A 14260-nucleotide genomic window follows, 5' to 3' on the forward strand; every position below is an offset into this window, starting at 1 on the left:
TTCTGCACTGTCCTCAGAGAGTCCTGGCAGGCATGAGCCTTGGTTTCCAGGGGAGAGATCAATGTGAGGACACACTATTGTACTGGCATTCCCTCCTTCCCTGTTTCTCTCTCCAGTACCTTCATTTCCTGGGATGGTTGTTCAAACCCCACACCCTTCACCCAAGCCCTTGCCTCAGGCTCTGCTTTCAGGAGGACTATAGGCTAAGTTGGTGGCTAATTACACATGGGTTGGGGGGTTTAGGAAAGAAAGCAGGCAGGGATGACTCCAGAGTTTCTTGTTTGGGTGACTGAACAGATGGGAGTCTCACTCACTAATAGTGGAATACAGGGTGTCTTGTGTGTGGTAGAGGCAGGAAGTAGGAACAGATGCCCGTCTTCGTCTTACCACAGCTTGCTTGCCATTACAGTGCTTGTCACATTATAGGTGTCCAAAATACACTGAAGTTTATTGCAAGTGGAGAAGAAAGGGAAATGTCATTGGTTCTCTGTGTACATTTGTAGCTGTTATTAAGTAAGTACTGAAAGTTAGGCTGGGTCTTGGCCACAGAGCTGTGATGTACTAAGATGAAAAGAGGGGATTATGTCCTGTCATTTAGAGAATTACATTTTAGTAAAAATATAAGACATATACAATCATGAAATAACTGGATGGATTTAAGAAGCAATACATACTAGCAAGCAAAAAATAAGGATAATCCACACCGAGAAATCATTCCTGGAGAAATAAAGCCTAGCAGCCATCAAATTTGGTTGAGATTAATCTTAGTGTCCTGGTTTAGGTCACTTTTCTTAGTCTCACATGGTTTTTATTAATAGGGGTCAGCTAGAGAATGTCATCATTATATCTGATATTTTATCGTCATCAATGATTCCTCTGTCTCTTGCTGAAAATGATTAACCCTCTTTTATACATCTGCTGATTCTTTCCCAAGTCTTATCTAAGAGGTGAGTTCATTTCAAAAACTGGAAGTGAGCATTTAAAACTCTGCAGGTGGCAAAGATGCATACTTGCAAGATAGCAATAGCCATCTTCCTATAAATTCCTATCAGCTTACTTCCTCTTTAATGCAAAAGGATATGAATATAGAAACACTGAGCTGAATGTTGATACAATTCCATTGTGTTTTTACCTTGTCAAATAAAATTCAGAGCTGTTTGTAAAAAGCGTTCCTTGTCATGAAATTGAGTAGGCTTTGGTTAAAGTTCTTTCATTCAACCACGAATATATTCATGAGCCTAGGGCCAGAGAAAAAGTGGTCTGTACCTACAGGTTGCATGATTTTATAGCCAGTTCACCGCCCCACCCCCACCCCATACACACCTGCTCCATTCATTCCTGGCTGCGTTCCTGAAGATCAATGCAAATGTCATGTGGGATAATATCAAACCTCCTATCAAATTCCCACCAAGCCACATTTACTGGTAAAACTTCTACTCTGTCTGCAACACTCATTAGTCAATCATGAAAGGGAACTGAAGTAGTTTGTTAAGTGTGCTCTGCAAAACTAATTAGAGCTAAGACCATCACAATTTCCAGGCTTGATTATTTATTCTATAACTTTTCTAGGCATTTACATTTTTAGTATTTTGAGGTAAGTTTTACCTTCCTGCTGCATTTCAGGAAAGCAGTATCTGTTATACCTGCTTCTATTGAAGATGGCCCTGAAGCTCCAAGGCACTTTGTATGATTTTGGCTCACCATTCCTCAGTCCCTACTGACCCCCCCCCCCTCTTTTTTTCTAGGAGATTTATTTATTTATGTTAGAGAGAGAGGGAAAAAGAGGATGTGCACGCCAACTACACGAGTGCACACTGGGAGAGGGGCAGAAGGAGAGGGAGAGAGAGTCTCAAGTCCGATGTGGGGCTCAATCTCATTACCCTGAGATTACGACCTGAGCAGAAACCAAGAGCCAGATGCTTTTTATTTTCTTTAAGTTTTTATTTATCTATTCATGATAGACAGAGAGAGAGAGGGAGAGACACAGGCAGAAGGGAGAAGCAGGCTCCATGCCGGGAGCCCGATGCGGGACTTGATCCTGGGACTCCAGGATCATGACTTGGCCAAAGGCAGGCGCCAAGCTGCTGAGCCACCCAGGGATCCCCAAGAGCCAGATGCTTAACTGACCACACCACCCAGGTGCCCTGCCACCTCTTTAAAGAATATACTCACAGTAACATCTACATCATGTCCCAAGCTTTGGGAAGAGGGCCTGGCTATGGTGCCAAATGGTCAGCCATGCCCTCTCCTTACTTTCTATCCTCCTTGTAGTCAAAAGTATTTGTCCTTCTATTTCCAGCCATTAGAGGGCCAGTCTCTGCAGCTAACAAATTCTAGGGCTTGTTTTGAGAGAGCCTGAGCAAAGCAAAGCATTTTTCCAATTATACACCATCTAATTCAATTTACATTTATTAGAAAAACTGCCAGCTATTTCATGTTAATATTGACATTTTCATAAGTACTTGCAATTAGAATTCAAGCTGAGGTTCCAATGAATCTCTTAGATGTTTTACACTTTTACTTTTCCTGTCTGTCTTCAGACTTTGCAAAATATTTTTAAGAACACATTTGGAGGTCATCTTGCCTTTGGGGAATTTATGCTGCATATGTAAAACGATGAGGCAGAGAAAAAAATATTACAATTTGGCAAAGCAAATTGAGGACAACTATAAAGATGTACCGGGTTCCAAAAAACAAATGTAGGGTATGAAATTCTACATGTTAAAACAGATCAACTGAGCCATTAGTTTTTCACTTTATATAAAACTTCACCCCATAACTTCTTCGAATAGTAAGTGCCCTGACTACTTTTAGGGCACATTATTTTAAAGAATATTTCCTGATTGCATTTAAAGTGTAGTTCTATTCAGCCATGTCTTTTTATTTAGCATGTACATGTATCTGTATAAACTGGGCGGCATTTAAAGAGTGACACATGTCTCTTTGAAGAGTTGTTAGTGAAGATGTCCTCATGCTAAAATATTTTATTCATCAGAGTGCTCACTCTCTGTTTTACTGCCTAAAGCAGGGCTCTATAAAGTGAGATCCTAAATGTACGTATAATATATATTTGGTTTCCGTATAATAAATATTACCCATGTGGATTTATTTTTTAAAAAAGATTTAAAAATGTACGTATAATATATATTTGGTTTCCGTATAATAAATATTACCCATGTGGATTTATTTTTTTAAAAACATTTTATTTATTTATTCATAGACACACAGAGAGAGGCAGAGACACAGGCAGAGGGAGAAGCAGGCTCCACGCAGGGAGCCCGACGTGGGACTCGATCCCAGGTCTCCAGGATCACACCCCAGGCTTCAGGCAGCGCCAAACCGCTGCGCCACCGGGGCTGCCCTACCCACGTCGACTTAGAAGAAAGCCTGACAACACATATGCAAGTGTGCATAAATACAACAAACCTTGCACTGTTCCATCAAACTTCTTTAATGACATTTATTTGCACATGCCAGTTTAAAAGCCTTACAAGTGGAAACATTTCCAAGGGGAAGGCAAATATAGCTTTTTCCAAATGGGCAGAGGATACAGAAAGTAAGACTCTAGAAGATATTCAGGAGGTGCGTCTCTCAGTGAGAACAGCTCCTGCTAATACAGCCAAGAATGGATGGTGTGTTATTACCCTTCCATAGTTCTCAACCTTAGCTATGTGTTGGCATCACTTCCAGAGCTTTCAACAAATCTGAAAGCCCAGGCTGCACTCCAGATCAATTAAACCAGAATTGCTGGGTGTGGGAGGCAGGTCTCACTAGGTTTTCCAAGTCTCCCAGGTGATTCTAATGAGTGGCCAGGCTGAGAACCATCACCTTTGTGAATATGAGCCAACTGCCCAGGCAGGGGTGCAGAGCTCAGCCCCCAGTGAGGAGACAGCTGCAGGGGCCACTGACTCACAGTGAGGGGCGGGGTCAGGAGCAGATGAGCTCAGCTGACAGGTGGCCAGCGGATGCACCTGGCTGTGCTCTGGCGGCCCCTGGGTTTGATGCTCCTGGTGGGACCTTCCATCAGGAAAGCATGCTGCTTCCCCTGCTCCAGGCCATCTGGAGAATTGCTGCACTGTCCCAAAGCTCCTCGCCTCCCTAAACCCTCTGCTCCAGCCAAGCTGTGCAGCTCACCAAAGAGCAAGCTTCAGGCTCTCAGGCTTTTGCACAAACACTCTGCTCCTATGGTCCTCTTGACCCTTACTTCTGCCTTAATCTTCATCCATCCTTAAAGACTGAGCTCCCATTTGGGCTAGGAAGCCTCCCCCAGTGACCCGAACTCTCCCAGATTACATTCCTCACCTGGATTCTCCCGTTGTATCTGCATCATTCTTTTACTAACTAAACCCGTCCCAGCCAATGACAATTTTGGTGCTGCTGCACTGAGCTATTACCTCTCTCCTTGCTGGTGGTGAAGTTTTCAAGCTTGGTTCTTCTGTTGCTAGCCAAGCATCTAACAACTGGAAGGACAGTGAGGTTTTTTACAGTTGTTTGTAAATGCTCCCCCATCACCACCCCTGCCCCAAACTGGAGCTGCTCCTTGTGCATGGGCAGTACTCCATAAATACTTGCTCCTTGATTTATCTCCCAATTGGATCTCTGCGCTTAGCCTTGAACCATCTTGTCTATCCACATACTTGGAGTCCTTCTGTATTCTGTGTTTTGTAGCTATTGTTTTTTTTTAAATGTAAAAGTTTCAGTATCCCATGTAAATATGGCTACCTTGTTTTAAATCCTGAGTGTCTTCCCGGGGCTCTTTAATGGGGCCTGACCCCTGCCTCCCACATTACTAGACTGAGCTTTTTCTTTCCTCCCTGTGCTCACTCTGCTCTAGCATCCCTTGTTCTCCCCCTAGGCTTACTGTGCTCCTTCCTACCACAGGACCTTTGCATGTGCTCTTCCCTATATCTGGATGTTCTTCCTTCTTTTTACCTTCAGATGGTTATGTCAACCACACTGACCACACCACCCAGGTGCCCTGCCACCTCTTTAAAGAATATACTCTGACCTCCAGACTTGCCCAGGGCCCCATTCCTGTCCATGCCTGGACAGGGCCATGTGTCTGCATTATAGCATGTGATGCATTTACTACTTCGCATGCATTTGTGTGGTTTGGGGATGAATGCCTGTCTCACTTATAGGATTCTGAGCTCTATGAGTATAGACACAGACTCTATTTTTGCTCAATATTTTATCTCCAGTTTCTATTATTGTGCCTGACATACAGAAAGTACTACCAATGTTTGTTGAATAAGTGAATGATGAATGAATGCATGGACAGATGAATGGATAACTAGTAGGAGAAAAATTAAAATATATGACTGGACTCTTGATTTTGCAGACCAGAAGCAGGGAGGCTATAGTTTGGTGCCACTGCATGGCAGCATGCTACAGTGGAAAGCAGATGTGGGCCCCTACCTATAGATGGGATGGGTCAAGTTTCAAATGCCTGTCTTGCTCACATCACCTCCACACTCCTCTCAGTCCTTGGTGACACTGTGGCAGACAGAATCACGGGCCTCACACCCTAATCCCTGGGACCTGAGAATATGGTATCTTATGTGGCAGAAGCGATTCTGCAGATGTGATTAAGGTTACAGTCCTTGAGATGGGGAGATTATTCTGGATTATTTGGGTGAACACAATCTAATCACACAAATCCTTCAAAGTGGAGAACCCTCCTCAGCTGGGTTAAAGGAATGAGATGGAAGAAAGAGAGATTTGCAGCAGGTGAGGGACCCAACTCACCGCTGGTTGCTTTGAAGGTAGAAAAAGGGGATCAGATTTTAAGGAACATAGATGCCTCTAGAAAATAGGCATGGTGCTCATTGGATCACCAGCAAGAAAATGAGATCTCAATCCTACAACCACAGGGCATGGATTCTGTCCACCCCAAATGAACTAGGAAATGTGTCTTCCCTTTGAACTTCCAACATGGAATGTGGCTCTGCCAACACCTTGATTTTAGCCCAGTGAGATCTGTATTAGGCTGCTGACCCTACAGAAATGTAGAATCAGAAATTTCTGTTGTTGAAGCCACTAAGTGTGTGGTAAATTGTCACAATAGTAATGGGAAGCTTACATGCAGGTGCTCCATCCTGCCCCATCCATCTGACTACCCCCTTGACCAGAGCAGAGACTTGTGTCAGGGGCAGCCAAACATGACATATGAGACAGCTGGATGGAGTGACCAACTGGACAAATTGGGGTCACTCAGGGCCTGGAATATGAGCTAAAGAGAAACACAAGGCACCTCTGTGGGAGCCGTGGATGAGGCCACTGATGCTGGGGAGAGGAGAGCGAATGGCTGAATAGGGAGCTAGAAGCCCCTGGGCAACCTGGCGCCAACATGACCTGGTGGCCAGGTCTTGCTCCAGTTCTGAGCCACTTCTAATGTCCCACCGTAAGATTGGGCTTCACTCTGCCCCTTGCCCTTCCCATGGGTTGGGCTCTGCAGGGCACGTCCTAGTCTTTGCTGGCAGTGGTGGTTCTTCTGTCCTCATCACTAGACATATCCTCACAATCACGTTTCTGCCCCCTGGCCCCAGTTCCCTGGGGCAACCCAAGTGGATCTGAGCATCGCATAACCCAAGTGACTTAACACAACTGCCTCGTGCTCAGAGTCCAACCCTATCCACGCAGCCTGTCAGGGCTGGCCTTCTAAGCCTATGAAAGGGAGCTGAAGGGTGGTGCTAATACCCACAGCAGGGGATGTTGGAGGAGGAGTGAGCTAACATGAGGAGAGCACACTAATCCACTCCACGCCACACTCAGGCTCTGGCTACTTGATGCATCTTGAGCCACAGCTGGAGGTTCTCTGTCCCCCACAATGCTCCTAGACGGCTTTTTCTCGAGGCCCCTTCTTGTTTTCAACTCCCCTGCCTCTCTTTCCCCTGCACCCATCATCCTCTCTGCTTGCTGGAAGCCCCCCAGGGTACTCCAGATACTGCTGAACCCCAGAAGTGTCTTTGATTTTAACAATGCTCATCACAGCTTTTGACACACCTCAGGACAAATGGATTTCAAGAACATTTCTCTCAAGTGGGGACTCCTTTGTCCTCTGTGCCTCTGTATGGCTCACACGGCACACAGGAGCCTTTTGGTCCTGGCACACCTTTCCTCTCCATGCCCTCGGAGCCGAGAGTCCACTGCTTCTGTGACTTTACTACCCTGTGCCCGTAGCTGCTTGGGTTTTCAAGAAAATAAACACAGGACAAATATATGCCAGCGGGCTGGGATCAAAATATGTCTCCAGCTGTTGGGAACACAAAGAGAACCAGTTTCCTTAGAAACAGATTCCCAGGGGAAGGGGCCTAGTGGGGCCATTTGAGATCTTGGCGGAGGTGGATCTCGCAGCTCAGGACAAGGCCCAGAGTGGCCTGAGCCACATGTGAACAGCAGCCCTTGTCTTCCGGGGGATGTAGTCCCTTTAGGGCATGGGGAGCCACGAACAGAGCCTGGGGAATGAAAGCATCAATGCTAAAACATGTTTTGGAGACTTTTAGCTATCAGAGCAATTCTGCGTATAATGTTTAATTTATTCTCCCAACAACCCTGTGATATGGACAAAGGAAGCAAGATGTCCCCACTGTACAGATGAGAAGAGTAAGGTTTACAGAGGCTCTATCACTGCTGGGTCACCCAGCAAGTCTGCTATCTCCAACTGCAATCACAAGCCAAAGTGAACTAGCTGGAAGAGTATTACTTTTTTACTTTCAAAAATTCGGAAGACATATTTATCGAAATACTTAAAAAGCAGATTATCCAATCTCTCCTTTGTTTTCTTTCTTTAAGAAGAAGGATGCTTTAGAGACAGAGGCAAACCAGAGGTTTCATTCACAGTACAGCCTCAGCTGGTCAGGACAGAGTGGAAATTTCCAGAAGTGAGTATTTCACATATACATTTCCAAAGATATAGGACGTCTAGAGTTCAAAACTTTCAAGCAAATTAAAATGCATAGCTTTCTGAAAACCTTTGCTGACGCTGGCCGGTTTTCAGACTTCTCCAGAATCCAATGGGGCCAACATGATTCACTGAATTCTTTATGAATTAAGAAGCTGTAAATTATGCATCTTTTCTTTTAAACATGCATTACTTTCCATGCTTTACAGCCAAGCCGAATAAACAGTATCACAGAGGCAGTTTCCTCCCTGGGAAAATTCTCCTCCTCTCCCCACTCTTCAAATGGAAGATCATCTTGTGGAAGGGTCATCTAGTGAGTTTGCAATAAGTTGGGGTAAGGAGTCCAACTTGACATTTTTTGGAGTTTGAAAGTGAAAACTGGTATCTCTCCACACAACCCTTTACCATGAAACTTTCTAAGGCCAGGTTTTAGGCAAACAGCAAGCAGAAATCACACACGTATAACTGAGTGGAAATGCCAGGGCAGGAAATCCATTTGCAGGGAAATCCAGCAACTGGAAAAGTGGTTTCTGCAAATATGAGATGCTCTCCCTTGCTTGCAAATCACAATAGTTGTTTTTCATTAGCAGCCATTCATTCTTTCATTAACTGCATTCAGAGTGCCAGGTATCTCCTCACCCTGGAAATAAAAGAGCCTGGACTCCAGCTGGAGAAGAGTCTCCTGTGCTGGGATGTATCCAAGTATGCCTGCACTCAGCTCTGTCCCACTGTATGATTCTAAAACCAAAAAAGAAGGTTGCCACCACTGCACTGGGCAGCCAATTTTCTGACTCTGGACAAAGAAAAATGAGCCTAAGAGAAGTGCCTTTTCATGGCGTGGCTGCTATAAGTTGAATTTGTATCCATTATAGCAATAATTTATTAAAAAAATTTTTTTTGGCAGATACAAGTGAAGCATGGTTTGGAAAGAAATAGAAACTTCTAGAAAATCTATTTGTTTCCAGAAAAATGGGAAATAGCTATAAGATGCTTGAATATTTTGGGGGGAAAAAAACTGTTATAACAGCTGTGTCTTTGTAAAGATGTGTCAGACAAAATGATTTTGCGCAAAAAGCATAGGACTTGGCCCAGCCCAGTCCTCCTCTCCTTTTACCATGCAGGAAGTAAAACCTAAAGTCCAAGTGATCCAACAATACAGCCGTGGAGTTGGGAGGCCAGGCTTCTACTTCTGGCAGGGCCTCTGACCCACCCCTAGACGCAGGCCCCATTCCTACACCTGTGAAACAAGAGTTTCCTTATGACCTCCAGGGACCCTGCAAATCCTATGATCCCTTTAACCTTTTTCACTTTCTTCCAAACCGCCCAGCATCACAAGATGATATTATTTCACCCCCTGGGCAGGCTCAGAGGCCCTGGCCCTCTCTCAGCTGTATGCTAAGCAGCTCTGCAAGGCTCAGGGCCAGGAGCAGAACTGCCTGATTGTTGGCAACTGGATAAAGCGAATGGCTTTGAGCACTAAGATCTGGAATAATGTGGGTACATCAGTAGACCCATTTCGGGCCAGCCCCCGTGACTCTACGTGTGTGCAGTGTTCAGGGAGAGGTCTCATCTCACAGCCCCGAGCGGGTCGCCTGCCACGCCTGCCTCCTCGGGTGTGGGTTCACCCTGCACATCTCCTCTCAGGCCCTCGCCCCCAGGGAGGGCCTCGTTGAGGGGACAGCGGTCTCCTCACAGCTGCCATACACCCCACCGAGACACAAACAACACCCTCTTTTGAGTCAAACAACTGACCACCCAGGCTTGCCAAAATGAGGACAGGCTCTGAAAGGGGGCAGTTTTATTTCAAGGGTTTAATGGACCAAGAGATGAAATAAAAAGTTTCAGCTATTAAAAAAAAAAAAAAGGCAATAGATCGTCTTCTTCCAAATAAACAAACTATCCTTTGAACAAGAAAAGAGTCTTCTAACTGGGTCAGGCTGGGGCCAGGTCATGAAGGAGTCACGTGTCCCTTGGGCTCCCCTCTGGATTCCCTGCTCCCCTGATTTCTCCCTGTGCTGCTTTGGGGAGCCCAGTGTTCTCCTGCTGGGGCCCTGCCAAGGAATGACATGAGCTCATCGGACACAGGCCCTTCCCAGGACACAGTGCTCACATTTGGAAAGGGGGCCCCTGCAAATCTCTAAGGGTAGAATTATAGGCAGGGAAATTTACCCAGAATCTCTCAAATCACACCATAAAGGCACATAACATGCTCTTCAAACATAGAAGACTTGCCTTAACTACCAACTTTCAATATTCCATGCTTTTTTTTTTTAAGATTTTATTTATTTATTCATGAGAGACACAGAGAGAGAGAGGCAGAGACACAGGCAGAGGGAGAAGCAGGCTCCCTGTGGGGAGCCCAACGTGGGACTTGATCCCAGAACCCTAGGATCACACCCTGAGCCGAAGGCAGGTGCTCAACCACTGAGCCACCCAGGTGCCCCACTCTATGGCTTTTTTTTTTTTTAAACTAAACCATTATTTTTTTTCTCTCCTGTTTACAATTTCTCTGCTAATGATTATAACTTATTGCGTGTGTGTGACTGTGTGAAGAGTATGTTATGTGCAATGACTTACAGGATGGCAAAAAACATGATAGAAAAACCTAGAGAATTGCCTTCTACTTCCTTATTAATACGTGTTTGTCATCTAGTAAGTAGAATGCTATTTGGGCCTCCAATATTTCAGCCCCTCTTCTGGGTGCCAAGGACATAGATAGAACTCTGATCCTATCCTGTCCTTAAGTTGCTTATAGAATGCTGGGAGGAGAGAAGTCAAGACATATCACTCAGAGAGATGATATTACCAGCACAGAACTTTGAGAGCACAGAGGAAGAACATCAGGACCTCCCTGTACAGCTGTGTAGCTTGTGCACTGCGTAACTCTGGGGTCACCATCCCACAAACACCATTTTCAATAGAGCCGTGTGGAAACTTTGAGTGTGAGGAGCCCTGTAAGACTTTCAGGGAAAGCATCCAGGGATCCGCCAGATACAGGTCTAGAGCAGGAGGGAGGTCCTGACTCCTAGAAAGTAGGAGGAGAATTGCTGAGGATATCTGAAGGCTGATGGGATGACACGTCCCCTGCTGGGAGAAGGGCTCAGGCTTTCTCACTGAGATTCAAGACAAAGAATCCCTGATGAAGGTGTATTCGATTTGAGGTCATTCAGGTCACTTCCCAGCTCACTTAGAGAAATTGGAGGGACTCACAGGCTGTATATGATCTGATGTCTCCAACCCTCACTTCTCTGAATTCACCTCCTGCTACCTTCCTGTCCCCACCCCTCACTCTACACCAGCCACACTGTTCTCCCTGCTGATCTCTGATTGAGCCATACATGCACCCACTGCAGGGACCCCATGAAAGAAAAGGCTGGGTTTTTTCCCTTTGCTTCTTTTCTAGCTTCCATTCTTGCTAGGACTTGTACCCCTCCCTATACATGTCTTATCTTCAGGTATGTCCTCCTTGTAAGAGACAAAAAGATAATGATTATCTTTGGAGTTTCCTGGCACAACAGATGATATCTAAGGAGTGACCAAGCAGAGGCATCATGTGCCCATTCGAGAGCACAGGCACTACCTATCTCCACGCCAAGACCACTGGCTTCAGAGAATGAGTGTTTTATGAAGGACACCTGGACCCTGTCTTGTTCTGACCAGTTCCTGGAGGTCTGAGAGGACACATGCACCAGACCATAATCACCAACAGGAACCCCAGACTCCAAGCAAAGACAAGAGTCCCTCTTTCCTTCCCAAGTCTCTAGGACACTCCGTCTATATCTCTGTTTCTATATATCTTCAATAAACTCTGCTTTCACCTCCTGCTGGCTTGCATTTGATTTCCATCCTGCATCATGCCAAGGATCCTCTTGGCTGGTCCTGCGGAGACCCCCCACCCCCTCCCGAGTCTTTGGACCTGGCCTGCCTGCATCACTGGTAAGTGGTTCTCTACCCTGAAAATGTACTTGTCACTGAATAAAAATTATATAGCCATATTTATAACATGTAGTTTAAAGAAAAAAATTTGAGTTTTTGCCATCAAAATTTCAAAAGAAATAAAAAGCCACTTGAAAAATACTTTTCATTAAAGCATTAGGTAGCCGAATAAATCCTCAATGGTGAGTGTCGGGGCTTGGATTCTGGTCTTGGCCCTTTTATGAGTGACTTGTTTTGCAACAGATAAGACACAACCTCTATGCATCTCAGTTTTCTCAACTCCACTCATGGATTTTAAGGCATATTAAGTGACAACATCCAAAATGCTCCCATCCTCCAAACACATACTTTTATTGCATTTTAAAAATTTAGATGAGGAAAGAGAAGTCTGGTCATTGGCTGAACCTGTGAGAAACAACACTTTTCCTTAGCTACAAGGATGCTCTCTGGCTTTGGCAGCAGTGGGCTCAGGCTTTGCCTCATTCTCCCACCTTGGGAACAGATTTACACTGACCCCTCATTACCTTCTTCTCCTTCTGCTTGTGCTCGATAGCCCAGGATGGGTCTGTGGGACCCCAATAGGCTCCCTCCAACACAGAGACTACGATTTCCACTTCCTCACCACAGGCTCTCAGCTACTCAGCAAGTTTTTGTCAATTTAGGCCACAAACAGGTGAGAAATGTACTTTTGCTCTGGTGCTGGTGGAAAGATGCGTAACTCAGCCCTCTGGTTTTGTTCTTAACTCTGCACTATGGAAACAGCTACTGGGGTCAAAGTTAACACCACCATGGAGCTGAGGGTCCCCAAACAGGGTGCAGAAAGGTCAGATGGTCGCTGCCAAGATGGCCTGATTCTGTTGTGCTGTGATGGCAAGAACCCAGACTTGATATCAGGTGACCTGTAAACGGTCACACTTGTGCCCACATCTTTTATGGAATCTCAAATCCTCTCTGAAAACACCACTCCCTTATATAGGAAAACACTTCATGACCCTCTAAGAGACTCCCAAACACATTTAAACGACAATATTGCTGGTCAGGCTAGCCTAGGAAGGGTTATTTCTGCTCTAGGCTCTAAAACCTAATGCTAAATACCAACCGAGAAAAACAAGGTTAGAAAGTCATTTGAGAAGATGTTGTCAGGATCTGGGTCATCTGGGACAATTAGCTTTTCACCGGCAGAAACTTCCTCCCTGGGGAGTGTGCCACAGAAATGCCACGGGAGCACCACAGGGAAGGAGAGGGAGAGCTCCCCGGCCTCCAGGGGTGGGCCCAGGGCAGGGGAGGGACCGCTTCTTGAGGACACCAGAGGACTTACCAGGTAGCGCTCCTCCTGCCTCATGCTGGGGGTGCGGATCATGTGATTCTGTTCCCCTCTCCAGTCTCCAAATCGGCGGAAAAAATAGTTAGATAAAAACCGGTTGACGGGGTCTCTAATGATGTTGATGTAGACAGGCTGGTCTCCTCCAAACCTAGCACATGCACACAAACACAGAGCTGGTTACAACCCATCAGTCCTGGAGGAGAATAAAGCCCCCCTCAGGCACTGTTTCCCCTCTAGTTCTTAAATTAGCATTATAGGACCCCATCCCCTAAGGGACCAGTGAACCACGTAAACTGCAAGCGGTGTTTCCTGACCGGCCTTTTACTTTGTGCAGGAAATGTCTGTGCAGGTACCTGCTGGGAGTCTGGGAGCACTGCTGGCCGCATGGCACTATGCAAAAGACTGGATTTGTCAGCAGCGAGCTGTAGATGTTGTCTTGTTTTCTCACTAGGCTGTGAGTTCCTGGGGGCGGGAGCACGCTGTGCTGGGTTTTGTATTCCCAGGGTCTGGCACAGACACACTGGCAGGTGGTTGGCCCTCCCAGAATGTTTGATAAATTCTGATTCCCTCACTGGGTGACACGGTGCCTAGTCTCTGTTCTGATTCAAACAGTCTCGGATAAGGTGCTCTACAGGAAGTGGGTAATATTAGCCAAGGTTTATTAAACACACACAGCATTTATTAAATCACTTTGTTGCCAACGCCTTTTGTGGCCAACTCATAGAAGCCTCACAACATCTCCACGGAGCAGAAACCATAATCACCCCCATTTACATGTGGGGCAGGGAGAGTGTGAGTCATTTGTGGCTGAGCCAGGAAACGAACCCAGGCAGTCTGGCTCCAGAATTCTGTGCTCTGAACCATAGAGAGAAGATTCGAGAATTGAGAGAAGTAGTAAGGTAAGGGACATTATGAACACAACAAGAGTCAATATAATTATCCTCAAGTGATGGCTCTTTGGTTTTAGATAAAAATAAAACAAATACCTAGGTGTTCCATTTTAATGCCTTCCATAAAGGGCTTGGACAGATGTTCTGAATGCTAGACTGGGGGCAAGGCTGGCCCAAGGCAGAATGATGAGATTGGCTGAATTGTTC

At 45.7% G+C, this 14260-nt stretch overlaps 1 protein-coding gene across 2 annotated transcripts in view; it reads right to left on the reverse strand.

Annotated features, from left to right (window-relative positions):
• UST (uronyl 2-sulfotransferase) overlaps window positions 1–14260 on the reverse strand; it is a 294362-nt gene that overhangs the window by 91276 nt on the left and 188826 nt on the right. For both annotated transcript variants that reach the window (XM_072718839.1, XM_025997981.2), the window contains exon 5: window positions 13158–13311. In XM_072718839.1, coding sequence (XP_072574940.1) covers window positions 13158–13311 — 154 coding nt within the window. The remainder of the gene's footprint in view (window positions 1–13157; window positions 13312–14260) is intronic.

Source organism: Vulpes vulpes, chromosome 1 (assembly GCF_048418805.1).
Source record: "Vulpes vulpes isolate BD-2025 chromosome 1, VulVul3, whole genome shotgun sequence".
Taxonomy (NCBI): domain Eukaryota; kingdom Metazoa; phylum Chordata; class Mammalia; order Carnivora; family Canidae; genus Vulpes; species Vulpes vulpes.